This window comes from Agelaius tricolor, unplaced genomic scaffold, assembly GCF_023055355.1.
Source record: "Agelaius tricolor isolate 1412-34295 unplaced genomic scaffold, bAgeTri1.0.p SCAF_30, whole genome shotgun sequence".
NCBI classification, from domain to species: Eukaryota; Metazoa; Chordata; class Aves; order Passeriformes; family Icteridae; genus Agelaius; species Agelaius tricolor.
The window spans coordinates 4332541-4357053 of NW_027269290.1; the positions used below are offsets into that span (position 1 = coordinate 4332541).

Genomic DNA, 24513 nt, shown 5'->3' on the forward strand with positions numbered 1-24513 from the left:
TATTTGCAACCTGAATCATTAACTCTGTTAATGATTCAGTTAATCATCATTAATGATTTAGTTAATTCATTAACTTAAACAGTTCCCAAATTCAAGTTGGTAGATTCCCCATTAACACCCACAGCAAAGCAGCCTGGCTTTGCCAGCAGCTTGTCCCTGTTTTTAACCCAGAAAAAGGTAAAAAAGGTGAAAAAAGTCCCTTTTTTTTGCTAAAAGTTCAGAGATACTCTGCCATCCTCTGTGCTGCTTTGGGATATTTTACAAATGTGTCACTGAGGGGGGTTATAAGTGGGTAAAATTCTTTAAATCCACAGCAAAACTGCTTTGCAATATTTTAATCACACACCTCATCTGTTTTCTAGCCTGCAGTACCAATTCAAGCTGCTTCTTGCAGCTCAGGAAGGGAAGAAACTCCAGTGAAAAAGCACAAACAGGTCCATGTCAGCCAAATTTCTCTATTTATCAGCTGCTACCAGATAACAGAGGATGCAATTTTTGGTTTTAACCACGCAGCACAAGTGGAGCTGTAATCAAACACCTGATCTGGCCTTCAGCCAAGCTGGTTTTCCTGGCAAACAGCCAAAGAAGAAGTTGGGATTTAACAACAAGTGCCTTTTGTTTGCACAAATTAATGTGGAGTTTGCCCTTGGCCTGTGAGAAACAAACCAGAGATGGTATTTTGCTGTTAATTGGTTATTTATTTGTTTTTATCCTTGTCCTGCTGCCCAAAATAAAGAATAACCATGGGTTTGCCCTGCTTTATAAAGGGCTGAAGATAAAGCTGCCATTTCCAGCCAAACTGGGATAATATCAATTTCCAAGTGAGGCTTTGCCAAGGCATTTTCCAGGCCACCTTGCTCCAGCACAGCCCTTGTTGAAATTCAACAGGGAGATTACTCCTCCTTTGGAGGGATTAGAGGAATTGGAGAGTAACTGCCATTCAATAATCCCATGTAAGTATCTAATCAACCATAATGTAATTACCAGAAAGTTTTAAAAGGTCAAAAAGGCCTCAGTGTGACATAACTTGAAAAGGAGAAGATTCTTCCTCTGCTCAGGCAATGACTTAGGAAAAAGAAGAAGTCTAAGAGAAACAGAATGTGAAAGTGGAATGTAGTTTCTTTTTCCATTAAAAACTCAAGAAACAGGCAAGTAATAGCTGGAGTATATAGATACAAAATATAGAAATATATGAAATATAGAAATATATAAAAATATATTACTTATAAAATATCTAAAACATACATTATATAATATATATAAATATGTAAATATTAAATATATATCAATTATAAAATATATATAATATATATTATTAACATAGAAAATATACATTATTTACATAAAATATCTATTTTCTATATTATATATATTATATATAAAATAGATATAAAATAGATATAATATATATAAAATAGATATAATTTATTTATAAATAATATATAAATTATATGTTATAAAATATATATTGTAATATACATAAAATATATATAATTCATTTATATATTTATATATTTTATATATATATAAATAATATATTTTTTATATATCTCCACAAGTAATAGCTGGAGTAGTATTTTAGATATATATTTAATATATATTTCTATTTATATATATAAAGATAATATATATATTATGTATAATATATATTTTTATATCTATCTATAACTCCACAAGTAATAGGTGGAGTGGTATTTTTATAAATAAATTAATTAATTAATGACTAAATAAACAAATAAATAAATATACAGAAGAACCAAAGTGAATTTCTGTGCTGGAGCACTCAGTTACCTTCTTGAAGAGGCGTCCTGAGTCCTCGCTGACCTGCACAAAGCGTGGGATGATGTTGTTGAGATAAATGTCACTGAGGGTGGTGTGGTCCCTGCTCTCCCTCTTCACCTGGTTGAGCAGCAGGTTCCAGCAGTTCACTGGTGACAGCACGTTCTGATCCTTCCTGCAAGGACACACAACAGCAACAACTGGACAGGATTCCACCACAATCGTGGATCTGTAAATGAGGCTGTGGGGAGGGTGGGATGCTGAGGAGGATACAGAAAAGACACCCTCAGTTCCATTTCCCTGCATTTTTTGTCCCGAACAAACACATCCTGCAAATGCCAGGATGCAGTGTGCCAAGTGCAGCCTTTAATTTTCCCCTTTGAATCCAGGATTTTGTGCATAAATCAGAGCCTGAGGCAGGGAGGGCGATGGCTCCAGTGTCTGACAGGAGGTTCCACAGCCCTGTCTCAAACATTTGGGTCTTAACCACAATAAAAAAGATTTCAAGCACCTAGTGTGCCAAACAGCATCTGCATAGGGAACAAAATGCTGTGCAAAACCCATCATGGGAAGGCTTCTCTATCTGTCCCACAGCTCCTAAAAGCTGCTTCATTTTCTCATCTTTGAACTTTCCCCACCTTCCTTCAGCTGGAGCACCCCGCAAATGAGCAGTGCAAAGTGCAGCAGGGGAGAGGAGAGGAACTTTGGTTTATTTGGGTCAGCATTTCATTTATTGGAAGGAATCATTTGTCTCTCAGGGCAGCATTTCACCCCAGCTGAAAACTGGGGGATCCAGCAGCAGATCCAGGAGGAGAATTAATGACAGCATTTCCTTCTCTGCAGCTCTGGACACCTTTCATTCACAATAATATTTATCTAGAAAAGAGTAAAACCTCTGGTGCAAAGCCCTGATTATTGTACAAGACTCTTATCAGATTTCTTTCCTCCTAAAAGCAATGCAGTTTAATTCCCATTGAAAAGGGAATATTCTGCACTTGAAAGGAAAGCAATCTCTGCTGCAGGAAACATTGGGAAAATGGGAAAACTGACCCAGGGCAGAGTTTCATTACCCTTCTTGTGACACCAGCAGTTGGATTTGTGCAATACGGATAATTTTAGATAAAGGGTTTCAGAACAGCTGATCTTGATTTAATAAAAAATAAAAATAAAATTGGAAAGCTCAGAACTGACTGCAGCTTGTGATCTGGACTGCTTCACCCACTGACTCCATCCCTGCCCTCCAAAGCTGGCAGAGCTACAAGTAAAAATTACCCAGTTACCATGAAGAGTTTGGGAATGAACATAACAACAAAAAATGCCCAGGCTCTCCACCAGCTGACCAAAACCCTGCCTCAAAACCCCTCAGAGCCCCATTAGCACCAGGAGTTCTGTGTAGAGGAGCTTGACAGCTGGTTTGCAAGCAAAGCTGAGTTAATAGAAGGGATAAAAATTGATGGTTTTTAAGTGTATCCATAACAAAGAAAAAGACAAGGCCATCAGCATGGAAACAGATTAGAAAAGATACATGAAAATTTTTGTAAGCTAAACTACGTGCACGAGTAGATGTGTATACATGCCTTATTAAATTTCTGTAAAACTTTTGCCAATTATATTAACACTAATTGCTTTGCACCAATAAATATAAATATATAAAATATATGAAAATATAATATAAATATATTGTATAAATATATAATATACAATTATAAATATATATAAATATATAATTACAAATATAATATATAATATAAATATAATGTGTAGATCTGTAATATATAAGTATATTAATATTATATATTAATGTCTAGCTGCCCTGGGTGATTCCAGACCCTGGCAAGGGGCTCAGAGGCCTTGGCACAGAGTCACAAACACCTGTGCCTTCAATTTTAACCCATGGAAACAATTCCCAACTTTGTGTGAGGAGTTACAAGCCACAAGAGTTTCAATAGAATGATAGTGAATTTACCACAGGGTGGAAAAGTAGAATTTTGGGGTTTTTAGAATGGGGGTTCAGGAGGCAAGATGGAGGAATCTGGGTGTGTCCTGTCTTTCTCCTTCTTCTTCTTGTCCTCCATCTTCTGCTGGGATGGTGACACTTCTGGATTGGTTTAGAGTAGAGACAAACTGTCTAACATAGGTGATAGGTATTGGAAAATTATTGTAAATAAAGTACAGGTAGTTTTTAGTATAAAAAAGCTAACACCACCCTGAGGGTGGTCAGCGTGCCTTGAACCAACCTGCCAGACAGCTCTGAGCAGGTCAGATAAAGATAAGGAAAAATAAACAACTTTGAGAAGGAGAGCCAAGGAATCCTGTCTTCCTCTTTGGTCTCAGGGCTGTGAAAAGGAGACTTTTTAACACCTCGGGGTCATCTTGACACCAGAGACCCCATCAGGAAAGGGAAGCAGGGGAGCTGCAGGAGTTAAGTGGGAGTTGCAGCCCAGCTGTCCCAGCCACAGCAGCCCTGGCTGCTCCAAACACAAATAGCAGGAATGCCAGGAGCCTGTGGAAAGGCTGGGAGGGAAGCACTGGTGCTGCCTGGCGCCAGATGGGTGCTGACACGCTCCCTGTGGTCACACATCCTGCAGGAAAAGCCACCCCAAACCCCACAGCTCCCAGTGCACAGCTGGGGTTGTCACCTTCAGGATGCTCCAGCCACACACAGCCAGATTGTCATTTTAAATTCCTTTAATTTCTGGCTGTTGCTGCTGTTTAATAACCCCTTCAGTGCTTTGCTTTTGTGTACAGATCCAGCATTTCGGAGGCAAAACCTCTCCTTGATTATTTGCTGTCAGCAAAAAGCTGATATTCAAGGCAGAAATGGAACAGAAAAGGAAATAGTTGCTTCAAACCTCCCAAGCATCCTTTAAAACTTCACACACATTAACTTTTAAAGCACCTCTGGAGCTGCAGGCTCCCCTGGGGTAGGACGTGGGCGCAGTTTTCCCAACAGGGAGCAGGAATTCTACAACTGCTCACAACAGAACCTCTTCATCCTCACCACAGCAGATGGCAGGGAGCAAACTGGGATTCCCATTAACCATTTCAACCCTCAAAGGAGCTGGCAAAGGCACTCTGCTCCCAGCTCTGTGTCACCCAGAGGAGAGATGGAAAAGGGAAGGGAAACATCACTGGGGGCTGGTGGTGTAACACATTCTGCATAGTGACAGAGTCCCCGTTCACCCTGGAGAGGTAAAACTGATGAGATCAACCCCAAAACTTTTAGGATGTGAATATGAACATTCCCACAGTGCTGGTGCCTTCACACTGACAACAACTTTTTGATTCAAACCTCCCCCATGAGGAGGAGGAGGAGGAGGAGGAAGAAGAAGATGCCAAGACCCAGGTTTATTTCAAGCACTGCTTCTCCTGGTATGAAGATGCTGTGGTGATAGTGAGTGTGGAGAGTTTATTTGGGTTAGCCTGAATTGCAGCAGCTCACAGCCATGGGGGCTGGCTGGAGCAGGAAAAGGAAGCTGTGCACAGATTTTTAGGGAACCACAAACGATGAAGCTCTGTGGTTTCTCGGGTGTTATCTCCATCAGGTCCTGTGCAACTTCCACTTCAAAGGTTTCAGCTGGGTCTCAAAAAGATCATAAGGGAAGATTGAGTCTCAAGTATCTTAATTAAATTACTCATTCATACAAGGGACTTGCAGGCAATCCAAGATTGATCTGCTTCAAGGCAAGCAGGGCAGACAGGCAGATGCCAGAGACACTGAGTTGGGCATTGCAAGGAAATAGGAGAGAAGTCATCTTACAAAACAGATTCAAATAAAAAAATAACCAATAACAAAATAAATAATAAATAAAAAACATAACCTAGAGCCACACCCACAAACCAGGAATAGGAACCCTGTGTTTCCATAAGGAGCACAAGGTGAAGGAATGAATTAGATATGAATTAGATGAGAATGAAAATATTACTGAAGAGAAAGGTCCTGTCCAGCCTGGCCTTGGGCACTGCCAGGATCCAGGGGCAGCCACAGCTGTGCCAGGGCCTGCCCACCCTCACAGGGAGGAATTCCTTCCCAATATCCCACCTAAATTCCCCTCTCATTTGAACCCCTCACTCCTCTCCTGTCCTGATGAAGGGTCCAAGGGATGTCCCACTGCCCATGGCAACAGAAAACTCCCTGACCATCCTTGCTGCGAGTGAGGTGTTTAAAACAACACCTGAAGTCTCCTGTCCCACCTCCTGATCTCCCCAAAATCCTCAGATTTTCCCTGGATGTCTCCTACAGGCTGGTGCATCCCAGGATAGCCAAGCCTGCAAACCCCCAGAGCTGGAGCCAGGCCAAGTGTGAGGGCAGAGATTTCACTGCTCCTCTAAATACTCCTGCAACCCTCTCTGAATTCTGTCCTCTGCAGTGTGGTGTGAGACTGGCATCACTGAGATGATGAAAAACAGCACAAAAATCCTCCCTGAGGTTTTCCATCCGTTTCTGCTGGTCATGAATCCCTGGCTCTCTGCAGTCACACAGGTCACTGAATCAATGAATGTTTAATGCTTACAAAAAGCTTCCAAATGGGGTTACTTGACAGGCTCAGAATAAAATGTGCAGGACTCTGTTTCAGCAAAAAATAACGTTTATTATTATTAATAATAATAATAATGTAAGTGAGCCCACGTGCCCCAAATGTTTTTGTTAATTCCTCCCTCACAACCTGTATCATCCCTGCTTTACAGAAATCATTTTACTTCTAGGAAAATTAAAGCTGAATTTCTCTGCAAGCTGCTCATTCAACCTCACATTTGATTTTCCCTGACATAGCTCAATGTTAAGTGCAAATTTTGAGAATTACAAGCATGGACATCCATGCTGCTCCCTGCCCTTCTCTTCCAAAAGATTCCAGTTATGAACATCTGTTGTTTACAAGTGCTCAGCCTGAGGGTTGCCAGACTTATTCTTCATCTTCTACTTCAAGGCAAAGGCTGCCAGAAAGGCATCTGAATTTCATGCTGGGATATCCTGGACATTCAGCTCTCCAGCTGACAATTGCTACTCAGGATCCTGCTTCCAAAGATTATCTTGATTTAAAATGTGGCCTTAAAATAGCATTGTAGCATTGTCTTTTCTTTTTTTTTTTTCTTTTTTTTTTCCATTTTCTCCCTCAAAAGCAATCACTCAAGATTGGCCACGGTTTTCATATTGTTGACTGATGATCTGAATAGGCAAATGCCTCCAGGCCAAAAATGACATGAAATAAGAGAACTGAAGGCTGGGGTTGGAGGTCCCAGGGTCTGAGTGCAGAGGGACAGAGCCTTTTTGGGGGGCTGGAAGTCACCCCCAGACCCAAGAGCCACCTGTGAGATGGATGCTCTGATTTACACCCCAGGTACCAAACCTGGGACAAACAAGCTCCTGTAGCAGCCACAGTTACAAGATTTGGGCATCCTTTTGCACATTCCAGCTCTTACATCCCATTGCCCATTAACAACACACAACCCACCAGGAATTACTGACATCAGTGAGCACCCAGAGGCAGGGAATGGCTTCTGTGTCCAACACAAACTTGGGCAATGTTTGCCTCTGAAATTCAGAGCAGTGCTGGTGCCTACACTCATTCTAATAACTCTCCTTTCCATTCTTGTCCTTGCAATCAAATCTACAGCAGGGGGAAAAAATAAATAAAATAATATTAAAAATATTAAAAATAAAATAAAATGAAATAAAATAAAATAAAATAAAATAAAATAAAAATAAACAAAAATTAAAATAAAATATAAAATAAAATATAAAATAAAAGACATAAAATTTAAAAAATAAAAAGTAAAAATAAAAAAGTAAAAAATAAAAAAAATAAAATAAAGTAAGATAAGATAAAATAAAATATAAAAATAAACAAAAAATAAAATAAAATAAAATAAAATATAAAATAAAATATAAAATAAAAAACATAAAATTTAAAAAACAAAAAGTAAAAATAAAAAGTAAAAAAATAAAATAAAATAAAATAAAAATAAAATAAAATAAAATAAAATAAAATAAAATAAAATAAAATAAAATAAAATAAAATAAAATAATAAACCTCCCTGGGCTTTGGGAAGCCCCACAGCAGCCTGCACCTCTGCTCTCTCCCTGAAGCCTGTGCTCTTCCCAGCATGGAGGAACCCACACATTCCAACTGCAGGGCTCAGCCCAAAGCCTCCTGCCCTGGGGAGCATTCCCTTGCAGGAACACAGTGGGAGCAAGTGGGCAATCCCACAAGAGCTGCAGAGCAGGAAAATGCAAATTACAGGGTGGCTGCCTGACAGATTTCCATGTCAGGAGATCTAAAAAGGGGATGTGCCACGGGGAGCAGGCAGGCAATGATACGGTACCTTCTGCCATAATTACCACTTCTGGGGAGAGCAGGTTATTATGGGGTATTTATAGGGTCAGGGCCAGGCAATTACAGAGCAGGCTCCTCTCCCAGACTGTAATCCTGAGGAGCAGGGAGCTGATGGCTGGTTTTGATCCCATGGGGGCTCCCAATGGGATTCCAGCTCCAGCATCTCCAGCCAGGACAGTCCCTGTGATTCAGGCAGGGCAGCGCTGGGGACAGGTGGTTACAAAGGGAATTGCTCCCTAAGGAGCCCTGTGGCATTCTGGCACTCTCCTGAGTGGCACAGCCAGCACACAAGTGGTGCATGGCCAGCCTGACCTGTGCCACTGCTGACCAACACTGCCCACACACCCAGCAGCCTCAGACACCGTGGTATTTTTCACTCATTCCAACTCTTGACCAAATTAATTTGTGTGTTTATGACTCAGACCTTGCAGGGATACCATATTCCAAGAGCAAGGCATTTTTCTGGCAATCTGCTGCTGAAGTAGGAGAACTCGTGAGTCCAAGCAACATCAGCCCTCTCCCTGCAAATCCTGCAGGATTCTGTTCAACTCTGGTCGAAACTTCCACATCATAAATTCATTCTAAATCCCCAAGCAGAAGTTCTATGCAACTTTCTCAAGCTGAATACAAAAGTGTTTCTGATGGGTTGTTTCATATCATGTAATATAGAGAAAATCACCTCAATTTTCACCAGAAATAACAACAAAATCAACTGAAAACATCCATCATAAGCAGGGGGAAATTGTAATCTAGACATCATCTCTTTAGTGCCATCTTAAAGGCACCTGCAGGATGTGCAGTATTTATAGTTGTAACAACACTTCCACTCTAAAAGAAAAAGGAAAAAGCAAAAAAGAAAGGAAAGGGGAAAGGGGGAAGGGAAGGGAAGGGAAGGGAAGGGAAGGGAAGGGAAGGGAAGGGAAGGGAAGGGAAGGGAAGGGAAGGGAAGGGAAGGGAAGGGAAGGGAAGGGAAGGGAAGGGAAGGGAAGGGAAGGGAAGGGAAGGGAAGGGAAGGGAAGGGAAGGGAAGGGAAGGGAAGGGAAGGGAAGGGAAGGGAAGGGAAGGAAAGGAAAGGAAAGGAAAGGAAAGGAAAGGAAAGGAAAGGAAAGGAAAGGAAAGGAAAGGAAAGGAAAGGAAAGGAAAGGAAAGGAAAGGAAAGGAAAGGAAAGGAAAGGAAAGGAAAGGAAAGGAAAGGAAAGGAAAGGAAAGGAAAGGAAAGGAAAGGAAAGGAAAGATCTTTCAGACTCTGACAGGTCCATGGATGTGCAGAACAACTCTTCCCCATGCAGCTCTGCTCTGCAGCCAGGCTTTCCTGAGCACAACGTGTGCTCTAAATGACAACCCAAGTGAATGACATCAAAGCTGTGCAGGCAGGAAACTAAAATGGTGCTTCCTTAATGGCTTCCACAGAGAGAGCTGCTGCTGGAAACGGGAAGCTGCTGTGTCCCCACATCCCTCCAAACACAGCAACAGCACAGCACAAACACAGGGAGAACGTCCCGACCCAAACAATGCGCAAAGTGACGCCGCACTCGGGGTGGGAGCGGGCCCAGATGGATCCTCTCAGATCTCAGAAATGATTCAGATCCCAAGGCTGCTGCTGCTCCTTGTTTTCCTCAGCTGCTGCCCTGACAACACAGCCCAACAAGGCTGAGCACTGCCCACATGGGGAGCACGGGCTGGGCTCACCCCCACAGCCCTTCCTGCAGCCCCTGCCCCTGGGAAAAGCAGAATCAAGAGGATTTGAACCCATAAAACCAGGTTCCATCTGCATCAGTGTGAAAAATGCATGCATTTTATGATTGGCTTTTCACAAATATTCAAATGAATATTATATGTGTTGTGTTAGAAAGTAATGCTGTATTAATTCTCTTAAGTAGTGTGGTAAATATAGTTTTAGGTTATAACATAATGCTAAAATAGAAACTGTGCTGTGTAGGATACTTCTTTTAAAGAAAGGACTTGCAGTGAGACAGCAGCCACAGGACACCTAAATCTTTCAGAGAAAGAGAATTTATTGCCCTCTTATCAGAAGAAATGAACTTCTTCCTGCCTTGAAGGTGCTGTTAGGATTCAGAGGAAGAAGCTGACACTGACCAGACAGAATCCTGTGTTTGAAGGGAATTTATGCATCATGGATGAGGTGTATGAATATGCAACAGGCTGTTGCTTTTAAGGGTTAATCCTTTGTTAATGGGTGTCCTTTTTCAGGCTCGTGCTGCCCAGAAAAGGTACCCGGACTGTCCATAACTCTTTGTCTCTATTGTCTCATATTGTCCTAATTCAGATTGTCCAAATTATTATTACTGTAATTGCATTACTATTTTTATAACCATTTTATTACTATTAAACTTTTAAAATTTTAAAAACAAGTGACTGGTGTTTTTCACAATCCGTCACCCCAGCTCAGAGAAGTGGGGAAGAACCAACGTCCAGCAACACAGCCAGACCCAGCTGTAAAAGATGTTTCAAGCAGCAGAGTCAAGAGATTGTCAGTAAGGACATGTTCAGGTTTTAATTGAGTCCCCCAGCTCGGTATCCAGGGATTCCCCCATCCACAGTGGCACAGCTCTCTCTGGAAGTGCTACTGGCCTTATTTCCCTGCTGTTTGAAGTGATAGTAGCAGAGCTGCAACACAACTCCCACACAGAGCGTGTGTGGGATCCCAAAAACGGAGAACTGACAGCAGGGAACAGATTGGGAACAGCTTCCCTTCAGAAAACCAAAGCCACTGACACTGAAGGAAATCCTGCCCATCAAATCTGGCACACGGCTTTGCCCACCTTTCCCAAGAAAATGACTCCTTTTTTGCACATTCCAGTTCTTACATCCCATTCCCTATTAATAACACACAACCTACCAGGAATTACTGACATCAATGAGCACCCAGAGGCAGGGAATGGCTTCTGTGTCCAACACAAACTTGGGGAATATTTGGCTCTGGAATTCAGAGCAGTGCTGGTGCCTACATTCACTCTTAACAACTCTCTTTTCCATTCCTGTCCTTGCAATCAAATCTACAACAGGGGAAAAAAATAAAGCAGAAACAAAAGGGAAATACTCTACTTGAATTGCTGGTCTTTGGTGCTCCTAGTTTTAGCCAGGAATCTCTCAGCCAACTTCTCCAAATTCCTGGAGTAATCCATCTCAATCTCTGCCTTCTTGCGGAAGAAATCCTGCAAGTCCTGCAGTAACTGGACCCGAAGCTCACACTGCTGGTCAAGGCATTTCAGCTGCTCTACCAACTGGGCACGGATCTCTGCAACAAACAAAAGCACTGCAGATTAAACACAGTCCATCACACCATCACAATTCTCCAGCAAAACATCATTCAAAAGTGTGATCCTTCACTGGTGTCAGCCAGGCTCCCTTGTGGTGATTATCTACAGGCAGAAAATGACTGGGGGTGCAATTGCAAGGAAATCCATCCCAAACCCTGCAGGCTGGTGCACAGCAAAGCTTTGTTGTTGAAAAGTGCATCAGTTACAAGTGTCAAGTGCATTTTTGGCATTGGGAACGAGTGGTCACTGCCTAAAAATGTACTGAATCTCAGTCTGGAAAAAGGACTGAATGCTGCAATCCCCCACGTCAGCTCAGCAAACCACTTCAGGGAATTTCTATCAAATTCCTCTGCAAACTACTCCTGATGCAGAAACAAGACATTGCACATTCTGGGGCACTCCCCAAAGGCACCAAATTCAGATTATTCAGTTTGTTCCTGAGTCTCCAGCTGTGCAGCTCATTATAAACCAAGCCATGAAAGAGATGAAGAAACCCCTCTGGAGAGCCAACACCAGAGCACTTCCCATTAGGGAATCATCTCCAGGAAGGCTCCTTTTCCTTTTAAAATATCTGCAAGTAACATATTTCCATCTAAGGACCCCATAAAGCACACAGATATAGGTGTTAATACCACAATTAATTATTAATGCACATTCATAATAATCACAGCATAATGATTATGAATGTCTCTATGTTAACACAGTATTTTACAAACTCTTCTCAAGCATTTTACAAACATGAAAAAGCTTCTCCCATTAGCCACGTGTTCTCCTTATCCCACTAATCCTGCATTTGAGGGACAGAATAGTAAAATGACTCACTCACAGTCAAACAGGGCAAGAAAACACAGCAGAAGTGTGTCAGTCGCAGCCTAAAAATGCAGAAATATTCAGTGATGCAGCCAGCAGAGGCTATTTGGCTTTTACACAGGCAATAAACTCAACATGAAATCAATAAAATATGCCCTTTCATCTAAAGGTCTTTGAGCAGTGAAACTGCAGAGATTTGCCATGGCCTGACTGCGAGCGCTGCTCCCTCCAAAGCTTTTCCAAGATGTGCTGTTCCAGGCTGAACCCAGAACCAGCAATAAAATTTCAGGTTTCAATAAAATTTCAGGTTTCACAGCTTCCCTCACACCTCCACACAGCGACTGCAGGCGCCCACAGCTCCAACACTGCAAGGGAAGGAGAGGAGGGAGCATTTCCCAAACTCAATTTTTTTAAAAATCAACGACTTCACTGCTGATTCCTGAAATACAGAAAATCACAGAGAGCAGCTTGGCTCCTCTGTGAGTTTGTCCCTTTGCCCAGGAAATAAAAAAAAAACAACCATCTGGACCTCCATGGTTTCATTCCTGCCATGCACTCCCAGGATCAGCTGCCTCGGATCGTGCTCACATCTGCGGGAACAGTTTTAAGGAATTTGGGATTTGCCATGAACAAAACCCCGCATCTTTATTTTAGGGACTCCAAAACCCAAACCACATGTAGGAAAACACAGCTCCCAATCAGGCTTGCCAAAAGAAAAAAAAAAGGAAAAAAAATAATCTGCACAAATGTGGGGTTTTCAAGCTTGAAGATGACCTTGATTAGGACTGAATTTGGTCATTGCAAACTTCTCAGCCTGTGGTACCCAGGGACTTTTGCTGCAAGGAGGAAATACAGCCAGCAAGGTTGTTGAAAGGGAGGAGTCAACACTGTAATTTGGGGCAAAGCTGGTCAGGTTTATTTTTCCCTACAGGAGAGAATCTTAAAAACCAGAAAACCTGTGTTTCTTCATCAGGAAATAGAGCTACAGGCAAATACATCGACCTCAGCTGCCTGTGCACTTCTTTAACCAAAACCACTCCAGCTCTGCTGCTTCCCCAGGCTCAGGGATGTCCCAGCTCAGGTGGGAAGAGTGTGGGGTCACCCCAGGAAGAGACAAATCCACGAGGAACCCGACCCTGGATGTGCAGGGAAGCATGAGCCACAGCAGGTGAAATCTGCACGCTGCATTTATTTATCCCAACGCTGGAGATCCCTTTGCTTTTGAGCTGCCTTTGTTGTTTGCCCCATCCCAGGTGGTGTTTCAGGACTGGCAGGGCCACTGGGATGCTCACACACATCAGACCTGGCAGCACTTATGTAAAATGTGCTGCACACACTCAGCTCGAGCCCCAGTGCAGGTTTCACCAGGGAAATGCAAACCAGACAGCCCCATCCCACCTGAGGCTTTGCCATTTAGACTTTTTAAAGCCAAGGAGGTGATAACAGCACCAAAACTGCCAGGGAGGTGGTGTTTCCTTGCTGCAATCACCCAGTTCTCCTCATCCTTAACCTGACACTCACCTGCAGCTCTGACACCCAAAGAGGAACATCCTTCAACACAAGAAGCATTAGAAAGCTCTTCCTCCCTTTGGGTTTTCTCCTCCACCCTTTCCTCACCAAAAGGGATGTTCCCAACACAGAAACAACTCTCTGTGACCTTTCCAGAAGCTACTGGACAAAAGACACTAATTTTAGTAAGTTGAGGACTCATTGAAAGGGATCCCACAAAGAAAATACCTGGGTAGAGCTGGTGTTTTCTGCTAAGCACAGAAAGAGAGTCAGGATTCAAATGCAGCAAATTTTGCTGCAAAATTTTAATGTTTTTATTTGTGCATTTAGGGATTGCTCATCTGCAATGTTTTGGAAGTCTGCAACCTTCTTAGCATGGATGAGCAGCAGACACCTTGCTAGAGAAGAGGACTGGGGTAGGGATGGGAAATAGAAGATTCAGGCAGATCATGGAATGACCACCCATCCTCCTCGGTGCCTCAATTGATGGATTTTTATGAGGGCAACAAATTGGACATTGCCCATGATGTACACTATTGGAAAACCACCTTCTGGAGCAAAATTAGAACTACAAAGGACCACTTCCAAAAAACCAGCAGCTCTAAAAGACAAGAAGATCAGAGCACGAGTGTTTTAATTAGAAAATCCCAAGGCCGCTCAAGCTCTTGGCTCTGGAGGTGGGACACTCCACACACAGCTCTCTGACTGAACAACACAGAGAACCAGCAGCTTCTCCTCCAGTGTGAAAGGCAATCTCAGCATTTTTCTTTATAAATAAAGGCAGTGTTTTGGAGGGGAGCAGTGACAGCTGATCGGGCTCCCGCAGGGAACAATGAGCCATTCAGCCCCGGCTTATCGAGGCCGCGGCGCTGGGCCCGAGTGAGGCAACCTTGCTCATCTTTCAAACACACACCCCGCAGCCCTGTGCCACAAAATAAAATCAAGAATGCAGGAATTTCCTGAGGCTTACTGGGCCTTGCAGAGTATAAAGTGTCTGCTTGTTTTCCCACTGCTTACACAAGCAGAAGGGATTTTTTCTTTTCGGGCCTGCTCCGAGCACATCCCCCGGCGGCGTCGGGGCCGTGCGTGCTCTAACCCGAGGGTCACCGAATTACACGGGACCTTTTCATGTCTCCAGTCACAACAACCACTCCAGTCCCCAATCCACTGCTTCTGCATCTTTTAATTTGCACAGGTTATTAGGTTAACAGCCACTTTAAACACCAAAAAAGCCTTTCCCTCTCCTTTCCTTTAGAGCTTGGCAATCCCACCCACTGTGATGGCTGAAGACAAGGAACAACCTCCTGAAGATTCTTTTCAAGGGTCTGAGGGTGAATAAGCACACGTTGAATTCGAGGTCAAGATGCTAGTGGAAAAATTAGGATTAAACACCAGGTATTCTTATTGTAAGCCTTGCCCTGTACCACTGAATTCCGTCTACTGTATTTCAAACTCACAAGGCTGACAACTCTACATAATTCAAACATCCTCAGTGGCCACAGAAAGTTTTCCATCCACCTCAAACAAACCATTTATTCATTTCCATCACCAGATCATAAAGTCACCCGGGTCACCAAGGGACAGACTGTTGTATAAGCCTGGGCAGTTGCATGACTTGACTTTGATCCTTTTCAACATTCCATGTAGCACGCAGGAGACAGGTCCACTTTATAACAAGGAAAGGATCTTCTGCCTTCTGTATTTTACTCCCATTTGCCATTCCCCACCCAGAGGCTGTGGCTGACTCATCCCTGGAAGTGTTCAAGGCCAGGTTGGAGGGAGCTTGGAGCAACCTGGAAGGTGCCCTTGCACAGGGGAATGAGATGAGCTTTAAGGTCCCTTCCATCCCAAAGCATTCCACGATCCTCAGCATCCTCAAACTCCACCAAACACAGCAGAGTTCTGCAGAGCTCCTGGCAGGAATTTGTGTTTTCATCAAACAATTCCACCTGGAGCAGGGGATATTCACAGTGCCTGGGACTGCATCTTGCCCTGCTACAGCATCCAACATCCACCTTCTGAAATAGAATTTCCCAAACTTGACTTTTTAAGGTTTAAACATCCTATAAAGTTGGAATATGGAACCAACTCGTTTATTCTCCCATAGGTCACTCAGTGAGCTAAGACAGGGTAACCTCAGAGCCTGGACTCCAACAAGGTTCCTGCTCTGAGCAGGATCATGGAAAGGAAGCTGAAACCCAAGGAAGGGCTCATGTCCCTCCCTAGGAAGGGTTTCAGCTCTTGCCAGGGAGAAGCTGGAACTGCTCTGGCTGGATGGCAGCAGGGTGAATCACAGGCTGGCAGCACAGGGCACCAGGAGGAGGCACGAGCTGTGCTCAGTATCTCCCCCATCTCCTGCATCCCTGGTTTCCCAAGGAAGGGAAAGGTTTCCCCGCCCCATCCCCAGTGCCACGCTGCATAAAAAGATGACAAGCTTGGGAAAGGAGTGGGATGGCAGCAAAACAGAACCACCAAGCCTCAGATGAAAGAGCAAGGCTCTCACCCACACGGATGTGCTGCAGCGGGCAGAGCCCAGCTCCAAAGCCAGCTGTGCCTGGTGGCCCTGCAGCTGTCCCCAACCTATGGGACCCTCAGCATGGCCAGAGACAAGGCACAGCCCAGGGAAGGTGGCAGCCAGCAGGGCTGTGCGGCTCAGGTAGCCCTGACTAAGAAGGAACCACCCTAAACTGCACACCCAGCCTAAGACAGGCTGATTTCTCAGGCTCCCCGCAGCACAGGAAAGGCAAGAAAAGGCAAAATGAATTAAATCTCCACTTCAAAGCTGGAGCTGTGATTTTAGATCCTGTGCTTCGTCCTTTTTCAGTCCTCATCTCCTGGGAGCTGCCACACAGTCTTGTGCTGAACATCAGAATGAGATGTCTGGGCATCCACTTTTGGAGACTCCATGTAGGTCAAACTAAAAACTGCAGCTGAGTTTAAAGCCAACACTCCATTCAGCTTCCAAAAGTTAAAACCATCCAACACAACTTGTGAGTAAAAGCAGTAACTGTTTAAATATACAAGTAACTTTCAGAGAATGCACTGAATCACATATTTTGACATGTTCTTACCACATCACTAAATTATTCACATTTCTCCTGCCATCACATATGAGAGGCTGTACTCCAAGAGTGAAGGACTTGGTACTTCTGACTATTTTTATTGGTAAATGATTACAAACAGGGCTGTGACTAATGACAGGCCCAGCCCAGCCACCCCAACGTGGCTGGGAAGTTTAATGACTTTGAAAAGCCTTTATATATTAACAGCCAGAATTCCAGGGAACAAGCTGTGTCACCAGCCAAAAGCTGTTGATCATCACAGCCTTAGAAAAATCTCCCTGGTAATCTAAAAGCTTGGCTTTGAAGTGAAAATGATATAAGAGGAGGAAATACAGCCTTTTGTTTAAGAGCAGAGCCAGGAGGGAGATTCAGGTTCACAACCACTGGAAGCCCTGGAAAAGGTAAATATTCCTTCTACAGCCAGATATTCCATTTGAGAAATAAGAGCGACGGGTAACACAAACTGACAAGAATCCCTTTGTAGTTATAAATATATAAACAGAGCTGGAGGTGTTGGGAGCTGAAATCCTTTCCAGCAGAGATTGATGAAATTGTTTTGAGGTGCAAGACGAGCGCTGGGAGATTTGCATTAATGAAGTGAAAGGACGCCAGACGTGCTTAAAAGCAAAAATTAAGGCTGGTCTCGGTCTCAGGGAAGAACTGAGGACATTCAGCTTTTATTTCCTCACCTACACCCTAATATATGTGCATCACTAATTACCTGGGGCTCCCTCCCAGCTTTTCCAGGCACCACACAAGTGCCACTTGCAGGAGCGTGGCAGCTGCTGCATCTGCCCTGGGTGCTGCCTCCCTGGAACATTTATAACTTTAAAGAATTCCATTTAAAAATCCCACTTTAAAAAAATCCCACAGCCAGCCTGGACATTGGTTTTCCATATCCACACAAAAAAAAACCCCCAAACACACCATTCATCTGGTATTCCCAGACTGCAAACTGATGTGAGGCTTCAGACCTGCAAAGCTTTTAAAAGATGCTCAAAATTCTGCAATTAACCACACTGACAAAGTTGCCAAGGTATTTAATCCATCCAGGACTCAAATTAAATATTTTTTTTTCTGTCTAATGAAGGTCCCCTTTGCTATCATCAAAACACAGCCCATGCTGTTGACTTTGGGGGAGGATGTTTAAAAGCAGAACTCAGATTAAATTCCCCTGGGCAGGGATTCATGGCCCTAATTCCAACAGCAGAACGTGAGCAACTCCTCCAAACAAGCCTGATAAGGGGAATGTGTTTGAGTACATGAGGTAATAATAATCTATTTTTAGGTTTTACAACTGTTTATTCAAAAGAAATAAAAGTTTATCAATACATTTCAAATACCCACGTGCAAACAGCAGGAGCATGGCAGCTCCTCCTCTCCAGGAAGTTTCACAGCTATTTTAGGATTGTCTGTACTCAGTTAAAGGTTTTCCCCCACTGATATCAAGCCAAAATTAAAAAAACCTCAGGCAAAGCTTTGCTTATGCTTTCCCAATTTTTGAATGCTGGAAAAAACACCGTGGGCAAGTAGTAAAACTACATTTTATCAATGTTTTGCAGCATGGAATTACAGAATAAACAATTTAAAAGTCATTTTGCCACATGGACTATTATTGCAATCAAAGACAACACACACATACACACATCCTCCAGTTCATATTTTCAATATTCAGAGAATAATTTGAACTAAAAAAACTCTTTGTAACTCTTTGCTGCTGTAATGAGCACCCCGAGTGTTGTGTGCTCCTGGGAGGCAGGAATTGCTTTGGGCCCACTAAAAACCTGGATTAATATTTTCTCCAAACAACTTTTTCATAGTTATTTCAATAGTTTCCACTCCTGCAGGGTGAAAATGCCAACAGTGTATAGATGGCAAAAAATTTGGTGAATATTTTTAATATAAAGGGTATTTTTCCTGATTTAGTTTCCTTTCTGCTTCTGGCCAGGGCAAACCAAGTCTCCCTGAAGCACCAAATCAAATGGTATTTTCCATCACACTCCCCTACTGCTCAGAAAGAAAGGATTCTTCCCTCAAAGCCTGTGTTAATCACAAAAAAAAAGAATAAAAAAAGAATAAAAGGTGTTATGAGGAGCTGGAGATGTGCTCCCAGTTATTCAAAACAACACAGCAAGGAGTGAAGCTAAGCATGTGCTGGACACATTTTCAATCAAATTCCTCCTGATTTCTCACAGAACCAGGGCTGGTTATGACTAAAATGTAAAAATGTGAAATGTTTCTGGATCCTGTCTGGCAGGGAGGGCTGGAGTGGGGATTTCCAGCGGGTGTTGCACAAGGGTCACACTCCAAGGAAGGGAAGTTTAACTAATCCTGCTCCTCCAGCAGCCCCACCACCCTCCACTTCCAACCCCACTGACACCACTCTAACACCTTAAACACCAAAAAAAAAAAAAAAAATAAAAGTTATGAAGGAATAATAAAAAATGTTCCAGTTTGGGGAAGGTTCCTGATCAACCCCATGGAGCATCAGAGTGCAAGAATGAATCCAAGTGCCCCAAAAGTGTGGGAAAAGCACAGAAACACCCTGCAGGAACCAGGGGAATAATTCATTTGCAAGCCATGAGCTGCCTGGGCGTGGGGAGGGAGGCAGCCAGGGCTCTTCCCTCTCAACAGGAGCAGATTTGAATGAAGAATGTGGCGCTGCCCTGCTCACAAAGCACCTCGGGTTCCTTTGCACAGGGAGAGGCTGCACTTGCTCTCAAGAGAAAAAATCTGTTTGTTCTACAATAAACCCAGCAGGAAGAGGCAGCAGAACAGGTCCAGGAGACAAAAGATGAGTGAAGATGGTGGTGACCCTGTGAAGCTCCAGCTGGGAACATCCCAAGGGAGCTGCTGGGTGCACCTGCAGGAGGATCAGGGGGTTTGGGTGGCAGCAGGACAAGGTTCTTCCCCACAGGATGCTCCACCTGGTTGGTCCTCAGCAGCCCCTGGACCATTTTAAAATCCAGTTTTGTACAAGAGTGGATGATAAGCTTGGATTAGTGTTAGAGTGCCACCGTTCCAGAGGCACCTACTCTGGGCAGGAGCTGCTGGGTGCACCTGCAGGAGGATCAGGGGGTTTGGGTGCCAGCAGGACAAGGTTCTTCCCACACAGGATGATCCACCTGGATGGTGCTGAGCAGCCCAGTAGCCTCTGGACCATTTTAAAATCCGGTTTTGTACAAGAGTGGATAACTTTGGGTTAGTGCCACCATCCCAGAGGCATCCTGATCTCAGCAGCAGGGTCAGGGGGTTTGGATGGCAGCAGGACAAGGTTCTTCCCCACAGGATGCTCCACCTGGATGGTGCTGAGCAGCCCAGTAGCCTCTGGACCATTTTAAAATCCAGTTTTTGTACAAGAGTGGATAACCTTGGGTTAGTGTTAGAATGCCACCATTCCAGAGGCACCTACTCTGGGCAGGAGCTGCTGGGTGCACCTGCAGCAAGATCAGGGGGTTTGGGTGCCAGCAGGACAAGGTTCTTCCCACACAGGATGCTCCACCTGGTTGGTCCTCAGCAGCCCCTGGACCATTTTAAAATCCAGTTTTGTACAAGATTGGAGGATAACCTTGGGTTAGTGTTAGAATGCCACCATTCCAGAGGCACCTGCTCTGTGCAGGAGATGCTGGATGCACCTGCAGGAGGATCAGGGGGTTTGGGTGCCAGCAGGACAAGGTTCTTCCCACACAGGATGCTCCACCTGGTTGGTGCTGAGCAGCCCCTGGACCATTTTAAAATCCAGTTTTGTACAAGATTGGAGGATAACCTTGGGTTAGTGTTAGAGTGCCACCGTTCCAGAGGCACCTACTCTGGGCAGGAGCTGCTGGGTGCACCTGCAGCAAGATCAGGGGGTTTGGGTGCCAGCAGGACAAGGTTCTTCCCACACAGGATGCTCCACCTGGTTGGTCCTCAGCAGCCCCTGGACCATTTTAAAATCCAGTTTTGTACAAGATTGGATACCCTTGGGTTAGTGCCACCATCCCAGAGGAATCCTGCCTCTGCAGCAGGCTCAGGGGTTTGGATGGCAGCAGGACAAAGGTTCTTCTTCCCCCACAGGGTGCTCGGGCACTTCCCTCTCCCCAAAACACAGCCCTGCAGCCAACCAGGAGGGCCAAAACTCTTTACAAAACATCCCAAAAATATCTGGCTGTCATTTTGTTCCACCCCAAATCTCTGCTGCAGAAAGGTGGATTTTAGGGTTAATAAAAGGAAAAAAAACAATCCTTTCTTATTTTAAAAGCAATTCTAGCACATTTCTCCCAACTCCTGCTTCTGGCAGCTTCTGCTGTGCTTTCCTGGCTTATTTTAGAGAGAGTTTCTGTCTGCAGCCCTTCACCTCCCCATCCTTCCCTCTGCTCCACAGTGTAGTAGCTGTTTAGTAGCCACAACTCCATCCTAAAACCTCACAAATGTCTTCCTCCTAAGTGTTAAGATTTCCTCTGCTGCTGCTGATTAAAACAGAAGTTAAACAAGGGCTCCTTTCACCTTCCAAAATTTCTCCTCCAAGTGTTTCAGCTGTGCTGTGTCAAGTATTGTGAGGGGTTTATTTTAAGGGTGAAACAAGCCCTAAACTGAAGTGAATTAAGTGAATTATTCATCAGAAACGTGTAATGTGCTCATTATTTCTGGCATTTCCCATCTGCTCTCAGCTCACTGCAGGAATCCCAGTTTCAGCTCCCCAGAGTGCCACATTCCAGTGCTGCACACTCAGACACATCCAGAGGTGAGAACACAGCACCCACACACACACACACAGATTAAATCCTCCACAGTCCTAATTATTTCTTCAGGAAAACAGTCCAGGGATGCATCAAATTCTCCAGACCCAATTCCCAGCTGCCTCTGCAAAAACTTCGTTAATTTGATATTCTAATTTTTTATTTATCTGTCAAGGGTGCTCAAAGTTTGGAAGTGCTAAAGAATCTGGGATGCAAGAACGCAGAAACAGCATTAATATGAAAAAAAATCACTTTTTCTTCCCAATTCACAAGACCTGAAGAGTTACTCTCTTACACACGATTATTTCATGCAAAGTAACATCAAGTAAATTTGTCAAATGAATAAAATTGCCAGAACAGAAGTGGCAATTTGCAACTTACATGCCTTAATCTCTTCAATTAAAGGAAAATCCTTTGGTGAATTATGTCAGATATTTAGAGATACAAACAGAATGATTAATGCTGGTGTCTAATTGAATTTCACCTCAGGATTTCTCTGCCTCCCTCTCCCCTCTGGTACCTAACACGTTAACATGAATAAATGATTGAGAAAGAAATGAAGAGAGGAACAAAAGGGGACATGTAAACACTCCTCAAGCACAGCACAGCAAACTCAATTTCAAAATCACTTCCAGCAGGCTGCCAAATTCCAGGGCTGTCTCAGGCAGTGAGGGGAAAGTCAGACACACGTGGGGTTGGTTTTTTAATCACATGGACAATTTTCATCCTTGCTTTGTGCTAAAAAGAACCAACACCGACTTATCTGGCGTTGAAAAATAAAATTATCGATGACCAATTGAAAAATAAATTTACCAATTTATTCTTTAGGAATAGTTCTTAAATATGCAGGGGGGGAAAAAAAGGAGAATAGGATGAGGCTCCATTTTAAAATTCAGTTATCACAGAAGAGTGGATGATAACCTTGGGGTAGTCCCACTATTCCAGAGGCATCCTGCAATGAAATCTTGGGATTGAAGCCCCTTCCTTGGTGCCACCTGGGTTTGTTCCAGGACCTGGTTGGTCCTGAGCAGCCCAGCAGCCCCTGGACCGTTTTAAAATCCAGTGATTATGTAAGAGGGGAAGACAAGCTTGGGTTAATCACCCTATCCCAAAGTATCCTGCAATGAAATCCTGGGATTGATCCCCTTCCCTGGTGCCCCCTGGGCCCTTCCAGGTGAACCCACCTGGTCTGTCCTGAGCAGCCCAGCAGCCCCTGGATCATTTTAAGATCCAGTAATTATAGAGGAGTGGATGATAACCTTGGCTTAGTCCCACTGTCCCAAGGCATCCTATTCCAATCACTCTACCCTGCAATGAAATCTTGGGACTGAAGCCCCTTCCCTGGTGCCACCTGGGCCCTTCCAGGTGAATCCACCTGGTCTGTCCTGAGCAGCCCAGCCTGAGGCAGCCCAGCTTAGCCCCACTATTCCAAGGCATCCTGCAACAAAATCCTGGGATTGATCCCCTTCCCTGGTGCCACCTGGGTCCCTCTCAGGTGAACCCACCTGGTCTGTCCTGAGCAGCCCAGCCTGAGGCAGCCCAGCTTATTCCCACTACTCCAAGGCATCCTGCAACAAAATCCTGGGATTGATCCCCTTCCCTGGTGCCACCTGGATCCTGTTCAGGTAAACCCACCTGGTCTGTCCTGAGCAGCCCAGCAGCCCCTGGATCATTTTAAGATCCAGTAATTATAGAGGAGTGGATGATAACCTTGGCTTAGTCCCACTGTCCCAAGGCATCCTATTCCAATCACTCTACCCTGCAATGAAATCTTGGGACTGAAGCCCCTTCCCTGGTGCCACCTGGATCCTGTTCAGGTGAACCCACCAGGCTGGTCCTGAGCAGCCCAGCCTGAGGCAGCCCAGCCTGAGGCAGCCCAGCTTAGCCCCACTATTCCAAGGCATCCTGCAACAAAATCCTGGGATTGATCCCCTTCCCTGGTGCCCCCTGGGTCCCTCTCAGGTGAACCCACCTGGTCTGTCCCGAGCAGCCCAGCCTGGGCCAGGCCAGCAGCCCCTGGACAGCTGAACCATGAAGGATCTCCTGAGGCTCCTCCTGGCCTTCCCTTCCTTCCCTCTGGAGCAGCAGGAAAAGCTCTCAGCCCATGGAGGAGGAGGACAGAGACTGTGCCCAGGAGTCAGCAGGGTGAGTCAAATATACAGAGCCTCCCTACCTGGCCCTGTGTGTGTTTCTGGGAGGATTTCAGGGCTATTAATTAACCCTGAGCATTCCAGGGGAGGTGAATAATGAGCATCATTACAGACACTTCACAGCTGACTTGAACAACATCAAAAAGGGCCAGGTTGTTTGCCCAGGGTACCAGTGGACAATGATGACAGAGCTGGTTTCCTCCAGAGCAGCCTCTCATTTTCCCCACCAACACCTGCCATTAAAACACCCCATAAAATCAAAGTAATGCCTCTTCCAACTGGCAGGAGAGTCCCTGATAAATCAGTCTTAACTGTTTGCATAAGAAATCAAATTGGAGCATTGTTTTAATTCAGATGTAACACACCTAAAAGCCAGACAGGAGCCTAATTGAAAACCACAAAACACAATTATGTTAAAAAAAAAAAGTGTTCCAGTCTCCCTGTTGCTCTCTGGCTCAGTCTGTTCAAAAGGAGTTTACAGCAGGAATACTCCATGAAAGCAAAGCTGTCCCAAGCAGGATTTTCCTATCTAATTCCTTCAGGTGTAAATATTCAGCTGTGTAAGTGCAGCACTGCTGTCTCAAAAAAGAACTCACATTTTACTCCACAGCACCTCTTGTAAAGGAAGAAATTAATATTTGACAGAGCCTGCAAAGCTCGAATTATGTGAATCATCATTTTTCTATCAGTTCATTGTCAGCTACAGCAACACCCATTAATCAGCACAGCTTAGAGCAGAGCAAGAACAAGGAGATGCTTATTTTTCATAAGCCTTTGTCAGAGAACTGACATTAAAATTCAGGTCCTTCTTTTTACACACACACACACGTGTGCTTTATCATTTAGAAACCATTTCTATTGCTCCAGCA

General features: G+C 44.2%; 1 protein-coding gene across 3 annotated transcripts in view; it reads right to left on the reverse strand.

Annotated features, from left to right (window-relative positions):
* Window positions 1–24513, reverse strand: part of SRGAP2 (SLIT-ROBO Rho GTPase activating protein 2) — a 123020-nt gene that overhangs the window by 74170 nt on the left and 24337 nt on the right. For all 3 annotated transcript variants that reach the window (XM_071450434.1, XM_071450433.1, XM_071450435.1), the window contains exons 3-4: window positions 11181–11373; window positions 1792–1954 (exon numbers count right to left, since the gene is read on the reverse strand). In XM_071450434.1, the coding sequence (XP_071306535.1) occupies window positions 1792–1954; window positions 11181–11373 (356 nt within the window). The remainder of the gene's footprint in view (window positions 1–1791; window positions 1955–11180; window positions 11374–24513) is intronic.